The sequence below is a fragment of the Betta splendens genome, chromosome 24 (assembly GCF_900634795.4).
Source record: "Betta splendens chromosome 24, fBetSpl5.4, whole genome shotgun sequence".
NCBI classification, from domain to species: Eukaryota; Metazoa; Chordata; class Actinopteri; order Anabantiformes; family Osphronemidae; genus Betta; species Betta splendens.
In genome coordinates this window covers 9,581,192-9,606,064 of record NC_040901.2, presented here as the reverse complement: position 1 = coordinate 9,606,064, position 24,873 = coordinate 9,581,192, and the positions used below count along the sequence as shown (strand labels likewise).

The following is a 24,873-nucleotide window of genomic DNA, read 5'->3' as shown; positions in this document are numbered from 1 at the left end:
TAGGATTTCCCACCGCCGCCTGTCTCCAGATCAGCCGCTCCCGCGTCAGAGGTGACCGCCCGACCGCGTAAACGCCTGGTAATGTTCCCTCCCGTAACGTCCAGCAGGTGGTGCTACACCCCGTGCTCCATGCAGGCGGCTTAGCGTCACCCTCCTACTTAAGTAATGCCCCTTTCGTACCTGCACCGCTAACATGTAGAAGGATCGGTGGCTGCTCCCCCTCCTTGAGATGTTGGCACCATGTTGAACTGCTAAAAATATACAAGAAAACCTGGCTTTTCTCTAGTATTTGAGATAAACACATTAAACACTTGTTAGTATGAATAGCAGTTAAACACATTTGACTTGGATGTTTAAGATGTTTTCAGGACTTAGTGACGAGAAGCCAGATTTCTTGGTTGTGAAAGTCAGTTCCCATCATGCACTTGGGTTGTTGACTCTTCCTCTTGCGATGTTATGGCTGTCCTTATTTGTTTTTCTCTCATTTAAGGCTTTGTCTTGATTTGCCCTTGACTGAAACATTTTTTTCCTTTCTTTTACCCCTCCCTGCTCATTTTGTGGTACAGCCCCGAGCCAAAAGTAGTCAGGCCCACGCAGGACCCCCTGAGAGCAGCCCGCGCCACAGGTACCTCTCCTGGCCTCTAGAAACACAGGATGATGATGGAACCAATGCGACGGTCGGGATAGTCTCAGCTTTTACATGTTCAGTCACTCAGATGTGACTTGTAGGAGGGCATTGTCCGATCTACGCTGCGTTCCATGATCCTCCTTCACTCTAGAGACCAGCTCTTCACTGAGCTGCTTCAGGCCGCTCCCTCTCTCTCTTTTGTATGTTTTATTCCACTGCTTCTCTCAGTGCTGCTGCTTTTCGACCATAACCTTTGCTTGTCCTTGCTCAGAGTGACTCTGCAGCTCCCTCCTCACACACTAGATGGCAGTATCTGAGCCCTGGTGTGGCCTCAGCTGTTTTTCTCCTGTTTCCTTCCCGTTTCACCCTCTTTATAGTTCTGAAGCAGGATGTGATGCAGTAACTCCTGCAGGGTTTCCTCCTGCTTTACCTCCCAATTTCTTTCCTCTGTTTCCTGTAAACCCTCCCAACTCACCAACCGGTGACTCTCTGTCATTTCTGATGTGCTCTTCTTGATTAGCATCCTTTTTGTTACCGGCAGAGAATCACATGCTAATGAGATACAGATATTAAAGCCCAGCAAAGCAGGTTCCAGTGTGTTGTGTATGTACAGTGCACGTGGAACCTGCCGGAGAGGTCAAACTCAGTGAGGATGAGGAGCAGAACACGCTGTTCCTCCCCTTCAGACTTGGCTGTAACAGCGGAAATTCTGTCTGATTCCGTCTGGAATGAGACGTGACATTGAACTCTCACACACTCGGCTCTGAAGCCATATCTACCAATGCTCGCAGTTAAACTCCTTCTCTGTGTGTGTGTGTGTGTGTGGGTCTCCTCAGTGCTGTGTTGTGACTCTTGTTTTTTTTACCTGTCAGATCAGGGTCTGTTTTCTTTCTTTAAATGTTCCTAAACAGATGTTTTTTGGCGAAATGAGTAAAGTGGTACTTGCAAAAAACCTTTTTTGTTTCAGCCCAAGTAGAGTTTACTACAGGTTATATCAGATACTTAATGAAGAATGAGGAATGCCTCTGTCATACGGCCCAGGCTGATAAACAGTTTATCCTTCAAAGTTCAACTGACTCCCAAGAGATTGTTTAGTTTTAGTAATTGGAGCATGAGAGCAATATACAGAAGCATAAAAGGTTCAACAGAAGTGATTTGCAAATACTAACGCAGGTCTGTTCTCGGCTGTGTTTAACTTGTGCTTGTGTTCTGGCAGCCGGAGCAAATCACCAGGCGCCGCTGGCTGCGTTTCCTCCCGTTCTGACCTTCCGGCCGCCTCCTCCTCCTCCTCCTCCTCCTCCGCCTCCTCCAAGGGCCAGTCCTTCCTGCTGCGGGTCCTCAGGGCTGCGCTCCCCGTCCAGCTGCTGCTGCTGCTGCTCATCGGCCTGGCCTGCCTGGTGCCCATGACGGAGGAGGACTACAGCTGCCACCACGCCAACAACTTCGCCCGCTCCTTCCATCCCATGCTGCGCTACACCAACGGGCCTCCGCCCATATGAGCGGCAGCTGAGTACCGAGCTAGCGCGTTGCCAAGGACTCCACTGAATGCCGTGAATGTCTCCGCTTCGCCCCTTTCCCTGACGCCACCCACGCTCTCCCCGCTGGGGAACTCCATGCAATATGAAGCGATCAGAGGTGACATGAAGAGTTTTTTTTTTATTAACATTGCACATCTACTCACCTGAGTCACCTCAGCCCTTTAAAACCTGCTCTCCAGAATGAGTGGACTTCCTCTGGAGGCCCTCCTTCCCCAAGTCTAACACTTCTCCCTGTTTGAACTTAATTAAAGCACTATTTATATACTGTATGTTGGGAGCCAAAGTCCACCGTGCTTTTTGTCTATGATATCCAGTGCTGCTACTATTTATTTAATGTCCAATCCGGTTATAGATTGTTAGTATTGATGAAGCTAAGCCACCTTGAATGTGGGGACATCACACCCATAATCTTTTTTAGAATAGACTTTAGTCGTTTGAAGAGCAGCCGATCAGTCACATTGATGAAGAGGTGTTTGTCCGCCACGCTCTGAAGGAGGAGACGACGGCCCGGCGTTATTTGCTTGACACGCGTCAAAGAACCGGTTGAACTTTGAAATGAAGTTTTCACAGCACTGCTGAAGGTACTACACTGAAGCCGTCCAGCCAAGATGGCCGACTTCCTGCCCCCGATGTCCAGCCTCCGTTCTCGTTTTTAATTGCAGTATTTTAATCAACTGGGGGCAAGCGTGAAAAAAAAAACTCCTGTGAAATATTCGACTGATTTGTATATTGTTGAAATGCCTTTGAATAAAGGTGGTTATTTTTTTATCTTTATTTTTGAGCATGCACTTGAGAGTCCCCCGCTTTTAAGAAAGCCAAACAATCACTAGTAGCATTTAGTAGATGGCTGTAATGATGTAGTGCTTTGTAATAACGGCAAATATTCTGTGGTGATACAACAACTGAACCTGTAAAAGAAAAAAAGATTAAATATTCAGATTATTTATGTATGTACAGTTTGCTAATGCTGACTTCATGAAGAATACTCTCTTTGCAAATAAAAGAAAATATTTACTCCTGTGTTTCCTTGAACAGCAAAACAATATGTGAACAGACCTTCCCCAGCTGATGCTTTTATTTTTCGACAGTAGACAAAAGGCAGACTGGTTTCACTGGATTTACAGTCGACTCTGGGAGATTTTCTGTCCAAACACTAAAACCTTATGCTTCTCTTTACAATAGTAATTTAAACACTTTGGATTCCAGCCTGCAACGTAAAACATTGTAAAAGCTATGAACCTGCGTTTTATGTGCCGTCACTGAATTATGATGCGTAGAATTTGAGAGGCGTAAATCCAGTCAAATCTACCAGGAAATCACAGCTTCTGCTAAAACTAGACACAAATCTGAGTCCTCTATGCCTTTGATTCTCTCTCTCTCTCAGTCAAACACACACAACGTTTTCACATAAATTGAAAAAAGGAATTAGTGCAATAAGCAAAGAGAACATCTCTACTGTACAAAGCTGTAGCAGGCTGAAGTTGCCCAACAATCAAGCCCGGCTTCCTCCATTATCTGACCAGCGCCCCTCGGTTTATAGCTTAGCTATTAAAAATGTATACGTCAAGGCTGAAATTGTTTTAGGTGTCTAATATTTTCAAATATAAAATACTGACACGTTTAGCCATTTGTGATACTGTGTAAAAAATAAAGCCCCTTAAACTCAACAGGAAGTGCACTTTGGTTGAAGCGAATATGAAAAATTAGCATATAGTGATTTCAAATCATAGCTAAGAGAGTTCCACAGTTTGTCCTAATGCCTGCCGTTGGAAATCAGAAGCTGTACTGTTCTACTCAGACTAAGCCAAAATCACAGGTGTTATAAAAGCAGCAAAGCTCGACTGCAGTGAAGCTCAGACTGACATGAACCGGAGCCGTGCAAATTAATTAATTTCTCCCCCATCAGCTACGAAATGAACAGAAATAATCATGTCATTTATAAATAATCGTGAAGTGAATTCAAATACTGCTATGTATATCGGGCTCCCGCGCGCTCTCATAGGATGTGGGTGCAGTCGGAGAGCGGGCGGCCGTACTGCAGGACGCCGGGGCCTGTGGGCGCTCTGCTCGGGCCCTCGTGGCTGCCTCTGGGTGCCGAGCTGGAGCCGGCGGAGGAGGCGCCGCTGCCGCTGGTGGCGGCGGGGGGCTCTCTGTCAGCCTGGGACCAGGGCTGAGTGGACCTGATGGGGCGGTGGAGGTGGTGGGCGTCCAGCATCTCCAGCAGCAGGTCGTACAGAGGCACCCGGTTCTTGCACTTCATGCTGTAGAGGTGCTCCATGCCTTTGTTACTGAACAGAGACAGACGAAGCTGCGGTGACTGTACACGGGTCGCATTAATGAAGCTTCACGCTGATTTCCACATCTTTTCAATTATATACACAACTAGATATAATATGATAAGGCTTAATTTTGACCACATACTATACTAAGGCATCATTTCTTTTCTCCTTTTTAGTGCCTTTAAGACAGAACAAGTACACGTGTACTTTTGGTGTGACACCCCAGCTTGACATGAAGACTGGTTTCTTGCTAACTGGGGTAAGAATAGATTTCTTTTATGACAACAATAGAAAATTAAAGTCCCAGGTCCAGATACTTGATTACTCTTGACATTTAAAGAGGAACAGTACTGGTGCATCATTCAAGACCCAAATAACTAATAATCTCGGGGAAATTGCTTTGCCTGGTTACAGCTGCTCTCCAAGTTAGAGGGGTGGTTAGACTACACAAGGAATGACATGCAGGCATTAGGTTAAATCATCATTCTCTAAAGCTGAGACAGACGTGCATTTACAGTAGTGATTACTTCCATTTGTTTTTCATGCCAAACATGTCCACATCAGATTTGTTTGAATGGATTGTGCCTTGTTTACATCCACTGTTTTTAGACTTGCAGCAGATGTACTAAATCTGACACTGTCAAATACACCACCAGCCACAGACATCTCAGAGAATCAAACAAGCACTGACTGTACATCAGCAAATGCAAATCACACGATATTATTATGTTTTAGAGTTCCTCACCTCATGTGCCTGATGTGGGACAATAGCAGCAGCAGCTGGGCCTGTCGTCTCAACTGCTGCTGAACCGAGCATCCCGATTGGCTGATGTGGTGCACGAGCGCATCGGTGATGGTGTCCAACATGTTCTGCACCGCCACACTGTCGTGGAGCGGCTCCATGGTCCCGGTGCAGAACGAGAAAGCTCCTGATGGAGGGAACACAGAGTTATTGCGTTCCAGAGACTTCACCTTGATGCTCTGCTGGGATGAAACCCACTTAATTATAGATTCATGCTAAAACTAAAAGAACAAACATGTTTTCCTTGATTAAAAGCTGAGCACTAATTGCATTTGCAGTGTTGCCCACACAGTAATCGCTCCATTTGTCCCCAGCAGCTGTGTCACCGGAGTCATCCTGTTGGTATTTCAGCTGACTCAGTTTCTCATATAGAAATTTCCAGGACAATCACAGTCCACTGAGCTGCCCAATGTTGTCATGGGAACAGTTATTGGGCATATCGATGGTACAGCCCTTCCCAGAACACTCTGTTCACCTAATGTGCAAGAGCAGCAGCAAGAGCTTCACCCGTGTGGGTGTAGTTTGACACCGCTCGATATTTACTTTCAGGACCAGAGAGAAAGCGTGTGATGAACGCTCTGCATGCTTTTTATTAGTGTCTCCGCTGCCTGGTGTCAGTGCCTCCCACCCCCAGGACTGTAAACACAGCAGACAATGTGAGGAAGTCCCTCACGCCGACGCGGGCTGCCTCACCGGAGTTCAGCAGGACGATGGCTTTAAGGCAAACAAACTCCTCGGGTTTGAGCTTGAGCACACGGAAGCGGGACGTGGTGGCCAGCAGCATGTCGAAGATCTCCGCGAAGCCCTCCACGCAGTCGCCTTCGCTCCTGGAGGGCAGAGCCACAATTACAAAAAGGCAGGCCTCAGTCCTGGTCCGAGGAGGCGGCACGGGTTAAATAATCACTGCAAATGTGTGCTTAGTTTTCGAGGTGCTTGAAAAATAATAATATCTAGTGTCTGGAGTCCAAGCTCAAGCTGGGCAGCACAGGAACAGCTGGATTTGCCAACCCTGACCCACAGCGTTTTAGTCATTTTGTCCAATTGGTGAGGACACTCGTACGGGGACCAGGTAATACTCCATAATACACTTCTGAATCAGATTGGACCATCAGAGAGTAAAAGCCCTGTCTCCTCCATCCCTCGCTCTGCCTCAGGTTGATACTGGGCTTGTTTACTTTGAACATAGGGGGAAATGGAGGGAACAGTCTGTGCCTGCGAACCAGAAAACAGCCATGTCTCGATTTTCTCATCCTCTCTGTTCATCATTTAACTCTCCCTCCTTCACCACTCCAACTGGGGCTCTTCTTTTTCCATCATTCTTTGCGTTGACGCTTTGATTAAATCTCCGCCTTGGTTTGCCAGCTCACAACTGTAATGACGAGTGGACATTTCAGGTTAGAGAGAGGCTGCTCTCCTCTCCATGGGGCACATGTAATTAGTCTTTCACTCCATGGTGGATGTGTTGGGATGGTACAATGGCTGATAAGGTGTGAAATGGAAAATTTACAATGCTGATGTATCACTCTTAAGATCCTAGAGAGAGGGAGAGGAAGATGGAGAAACAGGAAGAGAAAGGAGCAGAGTGATGGAAAGGCATCGTAAGGTGCCAGTCACACAGAAGCCAAGTGTTCTTCACTACCTGTCGAGTATGAGGTCCTGTGCAAAGATGAGCTTGCCGGGGCAGTGGATGGATCTCCAGATGAGCCCGATCATCAGCACCTCCAGCCAGGAGCTCTCCAGCAGCTGCACTTGGTCATGAAGTGACAGCTGCAGAAACCCTGCAGAAAGACACACAACATAAAGGACACAAAAACCAAATCAGACCTGTGATGCTCATCACGAAATTATCACAGTGTTATTCATTAACTCTAAACAATAGCTGAATGACAGCAGCATCCAGATCAAATCAATGAAAATATCTCCTGTTGTGCTGCATCTAAGCTACAGTTTAGTGTGAAATATCCAAACACTAAAGCCCCCCCACTTATAATAATACAAATATTCGTGTCATTGTTAGTCAAGGGCTGCCTATTTAAATGCGACCATCTGCAATCTCTCTGTTGCCGTAAGAAGCCTTATCACTGGCACTCAGCAGCATCAACTCATATGTAATTACAGCAATTCACTGCCATTGTCCCCCCTCCGTTCCCTGTTTGGACCCTCACAATAAAAACTGTGTGTCTTTGGGCTTTTAGTGACGCACAAGATTATAATACCTCAAAATGAGGATTTACTCACCTGGAGAGCACATTGTGTGTGTGTGTGTGTGTGTGTGTGTGTGTGTGTGTGTGTGTGTGTGTGTGTGTGTGTTAATGCAAAAGCATGATGTGTCCTATACTGCATTTACGCTCTATGGGGTGCCAGCAAATTGGCCAAACAATCCTCTCGAAAGGTGATGACTGTAATTACCATCACTGTAATGGCTTTGCATGTAAGTGTGTGTGTGTGTGTGTGTGTGTGTGGGTTGGGGGCTTTGCCACAAACCAATAAACAAGGTACACACTACCTCTGCGTATGCGTCTTAATTTAGACCAGACGTGTGATGTCTTGAAGATGTCATGTTGCTCCTACACACCTGCCCTCACCTATCTGCCTACTTGCTGAACATTTCTGAATACATCTCCACGGCTTATGTAGATCAGGCCAGTGATCAGTCTGAATTACAATTATAAAGAATAATGCTTTCTTTAGATTTTTTAGTAACCATCTTATTTTATTCATTCCAACCTGGAAGCTTCTTGGCCCAGGCTATCATGTGGACCAGCTCCTTGTCGGCCATGTTGGTCAGCAGGCCCATGATGGTCACCTCAGTGTAGGGGCGGTTCAGCTTCTGACGGGAGCTCAGTATCGGGGGCTCGGCTCCCTGCAGCAGGAGGAGGACCTGACGACACAGCTGATGCAAGTCACACAGTGGATCCAGTAAAGCACTCAGGTATAAGATGCTGCTTTGTGTATGTATTTGAACGATACCTGATCCGGAGGCATGGCAGTGTCTGGTGACCTTCCTTCCTCCCCCCCAGCACTGCTGCGGTGTTTCCTCCCGTCTTGTGGAGGCGCTGCTCTGTGCTCCAGGACCTTAGTGGCTTTGACTCTGTCGCTAGTGCCGCTCCTTCGTTTTCCATGGCGTAGGACACGGCCGCGGTCCTTACGCACACCTTAAAGACACAGCATGAGCGTTAGGATGCACACAGCACACACACACTCATGCAGATTAATCAGGGTTGAGTGCACAGAAAATGGTGCCTGAGTAATTCAAAAAGTATGAAAACAAAACTGTTGGTGTGTTAAGATGTACTCCTTAAGAGGAAATCACTTCAAGGTCACGTAAAGCTAGACTCCAGCTTATCTACATCCACCAGCGTCCTCATATTTGTGCCAATCCTCACTGCAAAAAGCTACGATTAATAGATTTTACTTTTTTCTTTGAAGTAATTCGGGTTTATTTCACAAAGATGAAAACAATGTATACAAGGCCTAATCTGTGCAAGAGCAAAACCACCAGAGCGATAACCAGAGAATCAAGAAAAACAACACAAAGAAAAAGAATTCAAAACAGGAGCTCTGAAACCACAAGTGGCCTTGGAATAAAAAAAAAACGTACAAAGGGAAAGAATGCACATTAGAGTTACTCACCCAGAGGAAGCAAAGCGTGTCAATCGAGTCTGATGCCTTTTTATGTGTTAGCACATATTCCAAGGCTTTTATTTTTTACAGTACATTTCAGTACCTAGACTGTTTTGCAGCAGCCGTCTATTTAAAAAAAATCCACAGCTCTTGGAAAAATGGAAAGTCTTTGCTCATTGCTGGTGTTTCCACCCACCTCCTTTCATCATGCCCACTTCGTAACACTTTCTGAGGCGACAGGCCTGGCAGCTCTTCCTCCGATTCCTGTCTATAGTACACTGATTGGTCGCTGGGCACATATAGTCATTGTGACCTGAAACGGAGGGACATCTATTATTTCAAGTCCCCCAAGTCTTCAGTTGAGAATATTTAGTTGTTTAGCAGACAGGAAGCCTCGGTTAGCACTTCCAGGGGTTTGGAGATGGAGAAAATTAAAATGTGGCATCTTTGCTTTTTTTATTGTTGTAAAAACTAGTTTTGCAGCCGGTGTGACACGCTGCAAGAGTCTGCATCAATCACTGAGCTGAAGCTTCATGTCAAACGGACAGCAGAAGCATCGGCAGCGGAGGAAGCTTTCGTCTGCACAGCTTTAATCACTGGCAGCGGTCGATGACGCTCAGTGAAGGAAATATAAACTATTTCAAATCTCTTCATCCCCCAGTTTGCCTGCTGATTTTTTTAACAATAAGCAGCTAATGGACCAATCAGATCATCTAATTTTATTTTCTCTGCATGTTCTTTGGATGTATGGTCCCAAACAGCAGAAGCAGACCACCCACGCACCCTGGATGCTCCTCTTGAAGAAAGCCTTGCAGCCCTCACAGGACCACACCCCGTAGTGGTACCCGGAGGCGTAGTCGCTGCACACGGCGCAGAAGCGCGTCTCCTTGGCCATCTCAAAGCCGGCAGCTCCTGCTGCGGCCCCGCCGGCCTCCAGAGTGTAGGACTCCTCGCTGGTGCCGCACTGGTCGTCTCTGGACGCCGGCTGCTGAGTGGACCTGCAGGAGGGCTCCGTTAAAACGGCAGGCGTACTCACATGATGGTTAAAAAACCTTCAGAAGGATGATGATCAGATAAAATACCAAACCACTAACTTGAGTTGTGTAAAATGACTAGTGCCTCTATTGCTATTTATTTACATCAACAGTGAATCACAGCGGCTTTAATTAGACGGTGGCTGTGACAGAGCAGGGGGCTGTTTTCCACCTGAGCCAGGAAACAATCTGTGCTGCTGTTCTAACGTATTGTTCCTTTCTCAAGGTCCCTGACAAAGTCCTTAATCCCTGGAATTAGAAACCAGGGAAAAACTTGATCCTTTCTATAGAGATAGTGATAATGTTTTGTATAAAGAGAGCGATTTAAAAAAAGCTTTTTTAGCAATGATCAGAATTTGACAGGAATAAATACATTTAGTAACACATAAATTAAGTAGATGCAAACAAGCATTTATTTATTTTTTAGCTAAAGGTGCCCCACTGAAAAACAACAGCTCAGGTCACTTACACAATCACCAAAGCAAACAAAACTGACCAATCAGAGTCAAGCGCTGGAGGCGGCATCTGCACCAAATGACCTCCCTCTAAGGAGACGCGCGGCTGCGAGTACGACACTAACTTAGGGAAAGGTCAGCGGGTCGACCGTCAACAGATCCAACTTTACCTCGGAGCACATTACACGGTTTTACTCTAGAAAAAGACTGCGTTCGCTCACCTGTAGATGGATGCGGAGGTGGACTCTAGGTAGTGTTGACTGGGCGGGTGCATAAAGGGGCTGAGTCGAGTGCTGGGGGGCACGAACACCAGGGGGCTGGTGGACCCGCTGCCTAAGGACTGCAGACTGCTGTCAGACGGCGGTCCGTGGGTGTCCAGAGGAGCCGAGTAGTAGCCTGCAGTGGAGTGGCTGTAGAGAGGAGTGGGAGCAGGGGTGGGGGTGGCATAGTCGTACGTCCCTTCCAGGAAGTCCACAGAGGCTACCCCTCCAGTCCCCCGGCTGTCTTCGGGGTACATGTCACTGAGGGGGGCATGAAGCGGAGGCGAGAGACGTGGCGGGGAGAGAGTCTCCAGCTCTGTGAAGGCTGGGCTGATCCTGGATCTGAGCACCGGTCTGCAAGGCTGCCTGAGCAACATCACAGCACAACAGCACTGATAAGCAACATGATTTAGACTTGCTCTCCCGTTTGCTGGGAGGGGGAGTGCAGGCGAGCGCTTCTCTCCCTCTCCCTTTTCGCTTTCCTCTGGCTTTTATGTTCGCCAGTAAAACCTGTCGGCAACTAGTGGCTTCACTACCCCTCCGGTCCCCGTCTTAGGCTTCTGCCTTCAAAGCTCCTAAAATAAGACATCCAGACTCCTCCCCACCTGCTTCAGGTTTTTTTTCCCAAGCCTTTCGTCCCTACATCTTTATTAGCATGTACAGTAAAGCCTGCTGGAGCAGAGAGTCACCTGAGGAAGACACCGTTTCCCGTCCTCTCACACATTCGCCTTTGTCTAAGCTTTTATTGTTGTAGTGGACATCTAGAGAAAAGCATGTTCTTCCTTTCAGTGTAGATAAAAAGGGAATTGTCTAATCCACGTTCGGTTTCACTCAAAGTTAGGAGACTTTAAAATGATTAAAACTCCTATAAAAGCAAGCACTGGTACAGCTTTAAACAGTGGGACCAAAGAGCATGATACAAACTCACCTCTTATACATGGATCCTCTGCTGAGCACCACGGGGACCGGCTCCCTCCTTGTGTGCTCCACTCATATCTTCGCCTCTCAGACATCTAGCTGGACTCACTGAACACAATGGTATATGTGGAAAGGTTAAAAAAAAAAAGGATAAACACATTATAGATACAGACAAATCGATAAGCAGGTATGTTGAAGTGCCAGGTCACCATAACACAGCAAACACAGCAGGAGGTCAGATCTCATTCTGGCAGCCAATAATTACACAATCAATCCAAAATGAGGGGATTGGTTCTTCTTTTAATTAGATGCTGCAAAACCTTTCTTCTATTTCTCTTTAAACATTACACAGAAACGGACATAAATCACTCAGGATTAAATCACGGTAGTTTAATCTGGAACAAAAATACACAAACGAACAAAGCAGCAAAGCATTTATGCAAATTTAAGGGAATCAATCGTTTTATCTTTATCTGTTCCAGGTTTCTGATTTTCGGAGATTCTTTTTGTTCTGGGACCAGAAGTCGAGGTTAAAAGACGAACTTTGAACTGAGACATTACAACCAACAAACAAATACAGCAATATTTTCACATGTCCATAGCAGCAGTGAAATGCAACCAGTTTTGAAATCTTCATCTAATCAAAAATGAATATAATTTACATAAGTACATTATTATTTTGCAGATTTAATTTCATATCAAATGGCAACTTAATTAAAATCTTTTAATCTCATGAGATAAGGTCGTCCGAGACGCATCGCAAAGCACTGATAAATGTGGCTCTACGCAAAAAACAGCACAGGGGGAAAACTGAGCATTTGGCACCGAGCCTTCATTTTCCATTCTCTGTGCAACATCTTTCTTGAGCAAACAGCCCAATTTTCAGGACATGTCAGGTCAAGTGGTAAACAAGTAGCCCTGATTATGATATATATGTATTTTTTCTTTTTGCATTTCCCCTGGAATAAGACGAACACACCGTTACATTAAAAAAGCAGCAAAATGAAGATTGACAAACCAGCAGAATCATCTAAATGGTTCCAGACGGAATACTTCTAACAGTAATTGACATCATTTTCATAACAGATCATACTGGCAATGCATGTTAGTATGGCAGGCACCTGCTTTACCAGCTCAGCCACCATTTTAATATAAAATAATGTTTGCAGCAGTAACAACTGAATGTTTTAGGTCCAATTTGACCTGAGTTTTAGGTACGGCCAATAGGTAAATGTTATACTTAAGATATCTACGTTTTATTTAGGCTACAGAAGAGAAAGAATGGCAGTTTTTGGCAGCAAAAGTATGCAAGTACAGGAAAATTTTCAGGTTAAACCTATGTTTTATATATATATAAACATTAAATAGATATTTAGTAAACATTTGAACAATAGTAGAGCCAAACAGAAAGATCTTAACATACATATATTTCTCATGGCTGTGAAGAACAACAGGACCAAAACATCTCACTGCAGCGGTTTATTAAATTAAAGCTGTTTGTCATTGGCAGAATTTTCCACAGAAATACGAAAAATAATCCAGTTAACATCACTGTAAAGTACTGTAACTGACAATGAACCGTAATCCTTGACATTACATAACAGTAAGAGATATTAATTAATTGGCCAATTAATTAATCAATTAATTAATTAATTAGGACAGAGGTCTGGGATGCTATTAAATCAAGCAGTGCTATGGTCTTAACAGTTAATGTTTAACTCTAATACCACCCCAACAACTTTTAAACCACCGATAGACGATGTGCCTTACAGCTAACTTAAATACCTGTATGCAAGTCCTGATGCATGCATCAGTGGTGCCAAGTGCAACAGAAACAACCAAGCTAAGCCAAAGTCATCCTGCATCAACATGTAAACATGATTGTTTATTTTGTAAAACATAAACAATAAAAAAAATTTTGATTTGCCACTGTAAACTGTTCAATTCACGGGAGAACACAGATATAAAAGTGCTAACAGTTTTGGAATAAGATGTTAGAAATCAGTAGTGAAAATATAGACCTCTGTTACTGGGACTTCCTGTGTTAAACATGAAGCTCTTGCTTATGAGGGAGAGAGACACCATTTAACAACGTTGTCTAAGCTAAGGGTCTTAAGGCAGAGGGACTCCTGCTTATGGTATTTCTTACATTAATGTTTTTATGTATCCACAACTGTGATCAGTTGTATTGTTCGGACTTTGGGCTGTAGAACTGAATGACAGCATACTTGCCACAGGTCATCCAGTCTGGATCTTGTGAAGTGAGCTTATCTGCTTGGCCCGGCTGCAGACCGACCTGAACATTGGCCTTGAGAGTTCTTAGGCTACATAGCGGTGCAGGTCCAAATCCTCGCAGCGCTGTATCAAAGCCCACCGTGTGGTCCCAGTCCCTGTCCCCCGTTAGCTTCCTGTAGTTGAGATCACCTTTAAAGAGCACCAGGTCTGCCTGCTGCAAGGTTGCGTATAGGTCTGGAGCATCAGCGGCCATATCACAGAACTCATGAGGCTGAGTCCAGAAGGGATGATCATGATAGCACCACACGCCCTCTTTCAGGTACCGCTGCCACTGCACTCCACTCTTCGACATCCACATGTGATTGGCTGCCATGACCTTTCGGATGATCCACTGAAAATCATTAGCTGTGACGTCAGAGACAAACCACGGGAAGGATTTGCCATGAAAATGGATCTCGCACGCAAGGCCAGAGGAGACCAGAAAATCTGCCAACACCAAGTCAGTAACTAACTCAAAGCCAGCATTATCTAGTACAATGTCCACCCGGCCTGGCGTGGTTTTACCTGGCTGCACTGGCTTCTGAGCAGAAAGAAGAGATGACCATACCATGTTAGAATCATCCACTAAAATAAAAGGTTCTAGGTCGTTGAGGGAGTCAATTGGACTGGTCTTCTGTGAGTTCTCTTTGCCAGCAGAGATAGACAAATCACATTTGTTACCCCAAAGAGAAACCTGTGAAGAATAAATAAATATGAATTAAAAAAATGTGTATCTTGAAAAATCCTGTATCAATATAAGGCAGTATAGAATTATTCAATTATTTTTTATTATGTTTAAAAAATACACATTTAGATGAATACAATTATTGGCTACAAACTTTTTTTTTTTTTTTTAAAAAGGGAGGTACTAACCAGCAGCAGTTTGCGGAAATGCTCCAAAAGTTCATTCTTTGACAGCTCTTCAATGTGCTTCCTCACACCTTCCAAGTAGGTACAAATGGCTATCACAGCCTGCTGAGACTCAAAGAAGCTCTGAGTCTTTCCTTCGTTAAAGACATCATAGTCATTGATGGGTGGACTGCAATAAAAGCAACACACATGTCACACAAAGAAACAAAAAGGCCATTTGCCTTTTATGCTGATGCTTATTTGCATGGCATCCAAAGATTTTGCCACACAGAGTAAAATCATATTTATAGTCGTAATGTGAATGCTGCTCACTTGAGCCACACAGCTTCCTGTATCCTGCGGTACATGTAGCACTCCACGTACAGCCAGGGGGATTTGAACCAGCTCACGGACTCCGGGTCCCCCTGCACTTCCACTTGCCTCTGCAGGTACTGGTTCCACGGCTCAGTATCTTGTCGGCCATAAGTCAGAGGGAGAACTGGTTTATCAGTCTGCAGCTCGTTCCTCAGCTTAGACAGCAAGCCTATTGTTTGCTTCTCCGCCTCGATGCCCTCCTGTGTCAAGTTCAGGACGAAACATAAACGTCAAGTTGTGAAATGGTCCCAATGGTGTAAGCAGATGATGCAAGTCTGAATGCCAAGCCTTACCTCTCCATATTCTTCAAAAAACTTGTTTTTGTTGCGATGAATTGTATCAATAACTTTGGTGAGAATGGTCGGCAACCTGTCTTTAACTGTAAAGTACGCGAAAGACCTGCGAAGAAGCGATGCGCTCGTTGATACAGCAGCAGGTGACTTGTGCAGGCTAGCCAGCTGAATGTGAAGTTAGCCTAGCTTTGGGAATGTTTCAGCTGTAAATACGTACTTCCAACTACAACAATGACTTGGTCTCATATTGGTTTTAATGTGACAGAGACAACCCCATGTAACTACTTGCATGCCTCCACTGAGGAAACCTAGCTCACAAAATGCAGCTTCTCAGTTAGCACGGGGCTAACCCTTCTGCTGACTGAACAGGATATGTTGCTCTTTCATTACCCCAACGTGGTTGATCACAATATTCAACAAAATTACCAAGTATTTAATTGAAGGAATCACGTACCCGACTACTTTGGCAGATAGTGATGGAGGAACTCCGGTCACAGTCGGATCAGACGCCATGATTACAGCAATAAGAAACAGTTCAAATTCAATAAAGTTTCAACTTTATCGACAAAGTTTCCGGGACAAAGACAAACGTTAGGAATGTTTTATATTTATCATTTATTTTGCAATAGAAATAACTTAACTACACCATTTTAGTTTGCTGTGTATATGATAAAAAATAATAATATGAATAATAACATTAATAATTTAATATTTCTTTCAGGTTTCTCTACACTTTGGATTTTATTAAGGATACAATGCCACCATCTAGCGGTTAATGTAGTCAGCTGTGTCTCACATTTATTATTATTTTAATTGTTTTCATCAATTCACCCCGTTACTCTGTTTCTAAGCCTCGTGTCGTTGCAGCGCGTTTTATGCTAAGTGACTCAACGTGCAGCATATCAACGTATTCTGCTGCATCCTGAGCATCCACTGTTGTCCGGGGCAACGGTTGCCATGGAGACATCGATTCGCCCTATCACAAAAGGGCAGAATTCGAACCCCTGAGGCTTTTGGCGGGAAAAGAGGGGGGAGTGGAGGACAATCACTGCAAGAGTCTCGGATTCAACGGCTCCGTGGCACACTGCAAGGTCCAGCTGCTTTTATTTCTAATGAGGCCATTTGTTATGAAACGAGCAGTAGTGGATTCCGCTTCAACCTTTTAGCATCAAACCCACTTTCTGTCCTCCTGTATCTTGACTCTGTTCCCGGTTCCACTCGGGACTACGAGCCTGGAAAGATAAGCATATGAATGAATCCTGGCGGTGTTTTGTCCTCGCCCAGGTCAGTCACTATGGGAACACGGTGGGCCGTTGTCAGGATGTGGGGTCCTTGGGAGTGGGAGTCCAGCTGCGTCCACCTCCGGTGTTCATCCACCGCCGGCCTCCCTTCCCCCCGCCGGGGCCCCAGCCTGGCCGGATCTGTTTTTCTAAACCGAGAGAGGAGTGAGTCACCACTCCGGCTTTAAAACAGGCCGCGGACGGTGGGGGTGCGGCGGTTAACGGTGAAGGCCTGTTTAAACAGGTGTTTCAGCTCAGCACGCGGGCAGCGTTGCGCCGAGGGGAAGGAGACGGAACGCGGTGTGCTCGGTCGCGTTGATGCGGGTTTGCTTATGACAAACGCGGTCTCGCCTTACGTTTTTTTTAATTATTTGTTTGTTTGTACGCAGTCTCACGCTCATTGTTTGCTTTAATCACAGCCGAAAATCAATATTGTTGAAATCGATGGGAGGCCGCCACACATCCGTTTTGAATAAGATATTCTGCGAAAATAAAATCTTCTGAGAACATTTGAATTGAGACGAGGGTGCAGAGCATTGTCATAAAAATACTACGTTTATTGACTTTTTATTGACAGACCAGGGTACAGTTTCTCCTCTTGCAGTGAAATGTTTCACTAGGTAAACATTTTTGTTTTGCTGTCGTTTCAATTCACTTTTTGGTGAAATATTTCTTTTCTTTTAAAGACTTAATTATACATTTTTAATTGCTAAGGTCACGGACAGTTCTGCCTCCTCCCACACTCGCTCCCCACCCATGCTCTGCCTGCCCCAACACACATTTTTGGAGGCTCCAACTTGCTTAGCCTGGCCCTAGACTGCCCGTCCTAAGGCTGACATGCAACTCTGTAATGACAGGTCTGGAAAAAAAATTGGTGTTTACACTGGGACAACATCCACCTACTCACTGACGACAACATCTGATGATAGAATATTGATGTGACTCCAAAGTGCATTTGTGAGAAGAAAAACATTTCCTGTACCAGTGGACAGGCAGCATCTGGCTCCACGTTCACTCTTTCCATCTAGTGGCTCTTCTAAAAATTGTTCTTTCCATTAAAATATGTGCTTTACATGCTCCTATTTCATTAAATATAAGTATAACTTTACATATTTAAAAATGACTACTGCCCAAGAAACAGATATTTCAACATTAAAATACAATATGAACTGCAGTTATATTAGTGACCCATAACAATAACAAACATATTAAATGTAACATAGTTTTTAATGTGGTGTAGTAGTAGATTTTGGTGTACGTTTATGCACATTGTGTAGACATTAGGTTAACAGTTATAAATCAAATATAATGTTTTGAAACTTTCCAAGAAACATTAAAAATAATCGTTAATAGTATTGTTTGTAATAAGCTGCTAGTTTTTATTTACTAAACTAACTAAACACAACAAACTGAAGAAGTATAATATAAAACACAGATGACATGTTGAACATCTTCAGTTATTTTTTTATATTCTACTTCTAATCACTCAGAAAATAAATAAATGAGTGAAATATACTGATACGAAAAAAATGTAAAAATGGGTATGAATATAGTAATGTGAACATTTTTAAATTCATTTTATCATATGAACATGGGCTGCTCCCTTTGAACTTGCCGAAAAAGTAAAAGTTTTAAATGCAATTGGGTCGAGCAGTGTTAATGGGTTTGTGCCGTGAGCTCGGCTACGGGACGACACACGCTTCGGTTTCGCGTCTAGCGTGTCGTTAACGGCGGACGCTGAATGATTAACTAGCACGTAGCTGTTAACTGTTTAACACCGGCTGTCATACGCAGCCTAGCGGGGCTGCGGTTCCACTGTGAGGGAAATTAACGTTAACTCAACCGCCCCCTTGCTCAACGGATTTCTCCTACAACGGCCGCTTTTTTTTCCTCGGCTGGCTTTTACCCACAGTCATGTGATTGTAACGTAAAACCCCTAACCGGAAAACACCGACGGACGACCCTCTCCGCCGCCAACGAATGCTGCGTTCGCGAGGAACAGTGCGAGCTGCTGCGAGCCCAGAGAGGACGGACGAGTCCCCGGTAACAAATAAACAACGGCGACGCGGCAAACTCCAGCAATTTCGGCGGAGCGCAGGTACGGCGGCTTCTAACCGTTCACTCACCCGTTCGTTTAATGGTCGCGTTAGCATATTTGGCTAAGCTTTGCCTCGTTGTAATTGTCACGGGGAAGTTAAAAGAAGCGCATTCGTGACCAGCCCCATCCCCCTGCGTCTCGCGCCCCCCCCCCCTCCTCCGCGCGCGTGTACGTTATGCCTGTATGTGTGTGTACGTGTTCGCAGCGCACGCGCGCACGTCCGCCTGCTCGCGCTAGCAGTAGCAACCGACGGAGACCCGAGGCGGGTGTCTGCCCGGGCGCGCTCGTGCTCCGCGGCGGAAGGCTCTTTATGCGCCGTGTGCAACCGTTCGAAACGGCTCCTCTCCCGCGGTGCGCTGACGTTCCTCGCGCGCTTCGCCCATAAGCGACGCGAACGCTGTATTTTAAGAGTAACAGGCAATCGCACCACAGAAGTTACTGTTCCACGTGTCTACGCCACATCAGGGGCGGTGCTTTATTGTTGGAAACAACTTGATTAACACGTTTGGTTGTGACTGTAGCGTGGATGCGACTTCTAGCGATCGCGGCTCGTCGATCGTTTATTTTTATTTCTGTGTCTCGTCAAACATGTGTCTCTATTTGGAGTGGAACTCCGCGATGTAATTGACCGCACGCCATCTCCGTGCGTTAGCCAAACAAACATGCTCGCGCTAGCTTAGCTTAGCGTTTATGTGAGAACACGCATACAGAGAAGAACAGAACCGCTCCATGTCTACACTTTATCCTAATGTAATGTAATAATAAAGGCTTTCTGCACGTAAGCTGCCAGTAGCTGTCTGGCTCTTTGGGCACAATCCACGTTCACAAAATCAATATCTGTTTGTTTTTTTAAATAAATGAAGCATTGTGGTCTTCTGAACCAGACGCAAATCGCAATCTGTATTTATATAAATACTTGTTACACGTGTTAGGTTGATGCAGTGAAGCATGATTATATCTAACTGTTGGAACGGATTGTCAGGGTTTTTCTAATATGTAGAAGATTTTATTTATTGCCTTATTATTTATTGTCATTGCTGTGCTAATTGGCAATGGAGTGTCCTGTGTCTTGAGAGAAACAAGACAGTTATTGGTGGTTCAAGTACGTTGCTGAGTTCCTTTTGCACAAGATGGATAACCCAAGTCTGTTCCTAGAGTGTCCCCATCATTGCCTTCTGACCTCTAATAAAATGTGTGTGTGTAGATTTTCAGCGTGACGTGTGCAGAATTTAAATGGGTCACGGTTGCACTGGCTGCGGTATCAGTCGGCTTCGGTCGCCATACGTTCCTGTGCCTGTCAGTGGTTTGGTGAAAGTGTTGGGGAGAGGAGATCCACCCTGCCCACGGGTTGTTTCCATTCTTCACTGAGGGGGGTAGAACCAGTTCTGCCTTAGGAATGTGTGTCGACACCCAAAACTCTGGTCATGTGATGGCCTGGAGCCTGGGTAGTACTCGGCTGACCTTTAGGGTCAACGGCGCTCGGCTCATTGGTCAGCACTAAAATGTCAGGTTGGGCCCAAGCAGAATCATGTTTTCACTCTGTAGACGGAGATGAATTGCTTTATTTACCTTTAGTGCTTTCCTAATGTGTTATTGACATTTGGTGGCTAATCATTTGTCCATAATGTTGAAGTGGAAGTCTATTAGGAACTACAAAACGGGTTCCTTTAGTACATTTAACTTTTTAGATGCTATTAAGGTTTTTCATTATGAGGATATTTTATTCCCAGCTGTCAGTGATTGGGTGAGATTGGTATCAAATGGGTCACTAGTGAAACCTCTCTGGTTTTAGTGGTTTTAAGCAGTTTAAAGACTTTTTCAGTAAACAACACCCGTAAAGCAAAAATGTTTTTCATGTCTGGTTTAGAATTTGGAATAATGTCTCCTAATTTCTAATAGGCATTTTAAAACATGTCCAAAGACCATTATTGGCTGCTGTTGGTGTTCGACAACTTGTAAACTGCTCCACACACGGACTCTTGGCTGTTGTGTGAAGTTAGATCACCCCTGTCAGCCCTGACTCTTTGTGGTCACAATAAACGCTGGTCTACTTCCAGACAGGAAGCTCATGGCCGCGTGTGCGTGCGCGTCTTTGTGCAGGTTGAAGAATGGAGCTGGCCAACCATGGTCTTATCCTGCTGCAGCAGCTTAACGCTCAGAGGGAGTTTGGCTTCCTGTGTGACTGCACTGTGGCCATCGGAGACGTCTTCTTCAAAGCCCACAAAGCCGTCCTCGCTGCCTTCTCCAACTACTTCAGAATGCTCTTCATCCACCAGGACAGGTACACGAGGAATGACTCCATCTCATCACATGTGGATGCCAAACTAACCAATAGTTCATTATTCTAATATTGTTCGTTCCTCACATTGCATTGGACACTAGGTGACTACTCATATGTTTGTGTTGCAGTGACTGTGTGCGCCTGAAGGCCGCTGATATACAGCCAGATATCTTCAGCTATCTCCTCAACCTGATGTACACAGGCAAGCTTGCACCCCAGCTGATAGACCCTGCGCGGCTGGAGCAGGGCGTCAGATTTCTGCATGCCTATCCGCTCCTGCAGGAGGCCAGCCAGTCGGTGTACACGCACCCCGAGCACAGCGTCAACCTCTCCACCTCCCTCTACGGCATCCAGATCTCCGACCAACAAGTGGCGCAGCAGCAGCTCGGCTCGCCGTGCGAAGCGGAGCAGCTCAGCCTGGAGGCGAGGAGTCCGTCCACGCCCGCCGCCGCCGCGTCGTATGTGCAGCCCAAGCTGACCTCTTCGCCCCCCGACATGGAGGCCTCGACCAGCAGCAGCAAGCCTACGCCTGAGGAGGTGGGGAGCGACTTGCTGGGCGCAGAGGGGTCCTCAGCCGGGGCCATACTTCATGTAAAGCCCAGCATCATGAAGAGGAGTTCCTCCTTCAGGAAGCATTACTCTTGTCACCTGTGCAAAAGTCGGTTCACTCAAAGAAGTCTGCTGCGAGAGCACCTTCTGCAGCACGCCCAGATCCTGCAGCAGACCCCGGCTGAGCCCGGTAATGTGCTCTCACCGGTTCTGAGCGGAGAACCCAGCGTGTTGGAGGCAGAGGTGAAGCCGGGGCCGAGCGCCTCAGCCGCCTTGGCGGTGGAGATAATCAGTGACAGCGAGCAAACGCCCGTTTCAGGCACCAACTCGGACTCTCCCCGAGGCGAGGTGTCCACGTCCGGCTGGGCCGTGGGGGGCTTGAACTCTCAGGCCGACACGCCGCCCCCGTCGGACATCGCCGACATCGACAACCTGGAGAGCGCCGACCTGGAGCGGGAGGTGAAGCGGCGCAAATACGAGTGCTCCACCTGCGGGCGCAAGTTCATCCAGAAGAGCCACTGGCGCGAGCACATGTACATCCACACGGGGAAGCCCTTCAAATGCAGCAGCTGCGGGAAGAGCTTCTGCCGGGCGAACCAGGCCGCCCGCCACGTGTGCCTGAACCAGGGAGGCGACACCTACACCATGGTGGACCGGCAGAGCATGGAGCTGTGCGCCGCCGGCGACGACAGCAGCCAGATGGAGGCCATGTTCCTGGGCTCGTCAAAGCCTTACAAGTGTAACATTTGCGCGACCACCTTCTCCAGCCCCAACGAAGTGATCAAGCACCTGTGCTTCACCCAGGGGGGGTTGGTGGGGCTGCAGGGAAACATGGGGGCAGGAATGCTGCTCCAGCGTGAAGAGTTTTCCAAGGATGAAGGCTCTGATTTGTCCAACTCTGGCACCCCACTAGAACCCATAAAGACTGGGGAGATCCTTGTAGAGTAGCACCAAAACTGTGTATTTATCCTTTTTAAGGTGTTTTATTTTCTAAATTATGGTTAATAGTTAAGCTAAAGGTTAAGTTAGTCCAGGTATGTAAGGTTCTTGATCGACTTTAACCTTGTCTTTGTACAGTATTTTAGATTTTTTTGGAGTATGAAAAACTTTAAATAAAAGTAAACCAACATCATCAAAAAGCAAATAAGACAGACTTGACTTAAGCCGACGTTAAGTACCTATGAGAGAGACGTACGGTAGTAGCCATTACTTGTTGTTTCATGTCCTTAATGCGGATGCACATTGGTCTGAGGCGCTCACATGTCTGCGTGTACCACACTGTGTTTGCGTAAGTGCTCAGTTGTGGTGAGGCTGCACAGGCTGAGTTTCAGTGTAAAAAAGGAAGCAGAGGCCATTCCGGAAAAGACGACGTGTTGTGAGAGGAGCCTGGGCGGAGGCGGGCGCGCAAACTGCTAATGATCTCCGGGCCCCGCTCAAATGAGACCGTTCTAAATGGTCGTAAATGAGCCGCTGATTGTCCGGGTCAGGCTCCGCTTGTGCTTCCAGATAAAAGCGTGCGGCGGCTTTACAGCCGCTCTATTTGGGGTCGATGCCTCCCGTGCAGGGAAGTACACTTGTCTTCCATTTGTGTCTTGCCTCAGCAGATTGGAAACTTTGAAACGTGACCGTCAACCCCACCCGTCACGGCAGCCATTGAGATCCCGTTATCTCTGATTAGTTCTACCACGCAGAAGGAGTTCGACCAGACACAGACAACAGAACACAAGTCATTGTGTTTACAGTCTTGCCACTTTAATTATAAAAGTTACATGTTGTAACTGTTGAGCTACTTGTTAAAGAAGCATTGTGTTCCATCCAGACTCTTACCTCGATTAGACTGTACATTTACTTTTACCAATTAGAATTTATTCCTAAAAGCCCTTTAAAAATGAGTTTAACATGCTTTTCTAATTTTATATACAGCACTATATTTACAAAGAATACATTATATTGCAAAGGTGTATGAATAATAGTAAATGAAAGCTTTCGAAATAGAAATCCATTGGTTTTAGAAGGAGTTTCTGTATTGGCGATGGTAAATTTATCTTTGAAATTACTTTAGTTTAATATTTCTGGATTTTACGTTTCTATCGTCCCGTTGCCAAATTTGTGCTAATGTCTAACCTCCCTCATTTTGTGCATTTCTGTTTGTATAACGCCTTCTGATATGTATATTGCTGTGTAAGTTTTTACAAAGTAGTGGTGCAACAGTAGTCCTTAATTAAACTAATCTATTGTCAGAGATACGACTCATAGTAAAGCATAGTAAAATGTAAATTAAGCAGAGGTTTGGATTAGTAGAGGCTCTGCAGAAGTCAGATGATAATATTAGGTCCATATGTGTCATCAGTTCTAAAAGGTGCTATTTATTTTGCAATTGTTTTGGGGGAGGACATGAAGGCTTTCTGTGTACTACTGATAACTGGAAATCGTGAAAAAAAACTTTACATGTCCAATAAATGTGAAGCAAGGGAAGTGTTTGAATCATCATGTTCTGTAGCTGATCCAGCTCCAGTAGCAGAAGTCAGAGAAATACCAGCGAGGGTCTGATTGGATTTCTGTTATAAACCTGAACATCAGTTTAACAACTAAAACACAACTATTGTGCAGTAAATAGTAACAACTTTTTTTATTTGACACAATGTAATTGTGTGGGGTCTCCCCCCACTGATGTAACAGGCGTGATAGATCACATTAAATGAAAGTTTAATGTGCTGAAGTTCAGGTTTGACGCAGGTTTAAATTGGAGTTTTTGTATTTTAAATTCTATAACGCAGTTCTCCCAGTGTTTGGCCACATTGTCTTCATTGTCTACTCAGGTCTGTTGAAGGGGACAGCTATTAAATCAGAAGAGTGATGTCCTCCTGCTTTTGTGTTCACCAACTAAAACCCATGTTTGCCATAAATAAATGTGACATCTCATTTTAGCAAGTTCCTTGTTCATGCTTTGACTGAAGTTCCATTTTTGGAGGTAACTGAGAAGCTGTACTACTGACATTAATCCCCCTGTTGGCGCAAAGAAATCCGCACAGCGTTATGAAAAGTTGAAGCTCTTCCTCGTTTCAAGTTCGAGTTGTTCCACATCCGTCTTGTAACTTAATGGTCGCGTGCGTGTGTTTGAACATCTCCGTATCTCAGGTAGGAGAGAGGCGATTATTTAGCTCATGATGCTCGTGGTTTCTCTGCTCCCCTCTGCCCGTCTGACATCTAATGTGATCAATCTGTGTTCTCAGGTATGTGAGTATTTTTCTGTGTACACAAAGCTTTTTTCAATGAAGAATGGAAAATAAAAATGTTTTATAATTGATGACTCGGTCTTCTTTCTACCTCAATGCC

General features: G+C 45.4%; 4 protein-coding genes across 22 annotated transcripts in view; 2 read left to right on the top strand and 2 right to left on the bottom strand.

Moving 5' to 3' along the window:
* The window catches only part of syne1a (spectrin repeat containing, nuclear envelope 1a), a 90,832-nt gene extending 87,652 nt beyond the window's left edge, over positions 1-3,180 (top strand). For 13 of the 18 annotated variants that reach the window (XM_055506130.1, XM_055506129.1, XM_055506131.1 and 10 more), the window contains 3 exons: positions 4-78; positions 567-625; positions 1,845-3,180. In XM_055506130.1, the coding sequence (XP_055362105.1) occupies positions 4-78; positions 567-625; positions 1,845-2,127 (417 nt within the window). In that variant the 3' untranslated portion in view covers positions 2,128-3,180. Of the gene's footprint in view, positions 1-3; positions 163-566; positions 626-1,844 lie in introns of those variants that run through there. The other 5 variants (XM_055506126.1, XM_055506128.1, XM_055506135.1 and 2 more) reach the window with 5 other exon arrangements.
* Positions 3,181-3,223: 43 nt separating this feature from the next.
* esr1 (estrogen receptor 1) lies at positions 3,224-19,072 on the bottom strand. Of its 2 annotated transcripts, none has more exons than XM_055506140.1 (11): positions 18,736-19,072; positions 11,549-11,646; positions 10,582-10,986; positions 9,655-9,869; positions 9,068-9,184; positions 8,218-8,402; positions 7,975-8,140; positions 6,887-7,025; positions 5,941-6,074; positions 5,191-5,374; positions 3,224-4,454 (listed from the first exon to the last, which is right to left on the bottom strand). In XM_055506140.1, exons 2-11 carry the CDS (start codon positions 11,557-11,559, stop codon positions 4,163-4,165), a joined length of 1,848 nt encoding a protein of 615 aa, XP_055362115.1. In that variant the 5' UTR covers positions 11,560-11,646; positions 18,736-19,072; the 3' UTR covers positions 3,224-4,162. The 2 variants fall into 2 exon arrangements, with proteins under 2 accessions (XP_055362115.1, XP_028997147.1); XM_029141314.3 differs by having other exon boundaries at positions 7,975-8,128; positions 18,736-19,068.
* Positions 13,003-18,029, bottom strand: armt1 (acidic residue methyltransferase 1). Its single transcript, XM_029141326.2, has 5 exons — positions 15,784-18,029; positions 15,330-15,435; positions 14,995-15,236; positions 14,686-14,851; positions 13,003-14,506 (listed from the first exon to the last, which is right to left on the bottom strand). Exons 1-5 carry the CDS (start codon positions 15,840-15,842, stop codon positions 13,718-13,720), a joined length of 1,362 nt encoding a protein of 453 aa, XP_028997159.1. The 5' UTR covers positions 15,843-18,029; the 3' UTR covers positions 13,003-13,717.
* Positions 18,213-24,844, top strand: zbtb2b (zinc finger and BTB domain containing 2b). Its single transcript, XM_029141319.3, has 3 exons — positions 18,213-18,707; positions 20,808-20,988; positions 21,117-24,844. The coding sequence occupies exons 2-3, from the start codon at positions 20,816-20,818 to the stop codon at positions 22,483-22,485; spliced, it is 1,542 nt and encodes a 513-aa protein (XP_028997152.1). The 5' UTR covers positions 18,213-18,707; positions 20,808-20,815; the 3' UTR covers positions 22,486-24,844.
* The last annotated feature ends 29 nt before the right edge of the window (positions 24,845-24,873 follow it).

Bases quoted from the DNA above. Each gene is read 5' to 3' on its own strand.
- armt1 (XM_029141326.2), bottom strand. From the start codon at position 15,842: ATGGCGTCTGATCCGACTGTGACCGGAGTTCCTCCATCACTATCTGCC. The intron at 15,436-15,783 runs GTACGTGATTCC...GCTTCTTCGCAG, and splicing joins CTATCTGCCAAAGTAGTCGG to GTCTTTCGCGTACTTTACAG. The intron at 15,237-15,329 runs GTAAGGCTTGGC...AACTTGACACAG, and splicing joins TTTTTGAAGAATATGGAGAG to GAGGGCATCGAGGCGGAGAA.
- esr1 (XM_055506140.1), bottom strand. The intron at 8,403-9,067 runs GTGGGTGGAAAC...TGTGTCTTTAAG, and splicing joins AGTGGGCATGATGAAAGGAG to GTGTGCGTAAGGACCGCGGC. The intron at 8,141-8,217 runs GTATCGTTCAAA...GACTTGCATCAG, and splicing joins CTGCCATGCCTCCGGATCAG to CTGTGTCGTCAGGTCCTCCT.
- zbtb2b (XM_029141319.3), top strand. From the start codon at position 20,816: ATGGAGCTGGCCAACCATGGTCTTATCCTGCTGCAGCAGCTTAACGCT. The intron at 20,989-21,116 runs GTACACGAGGAA...TTTGTGTTGCAG, and splicing joins CTCTTCATCCACCAGGACAG to TGACTGTGTGCGCCTGAAGG.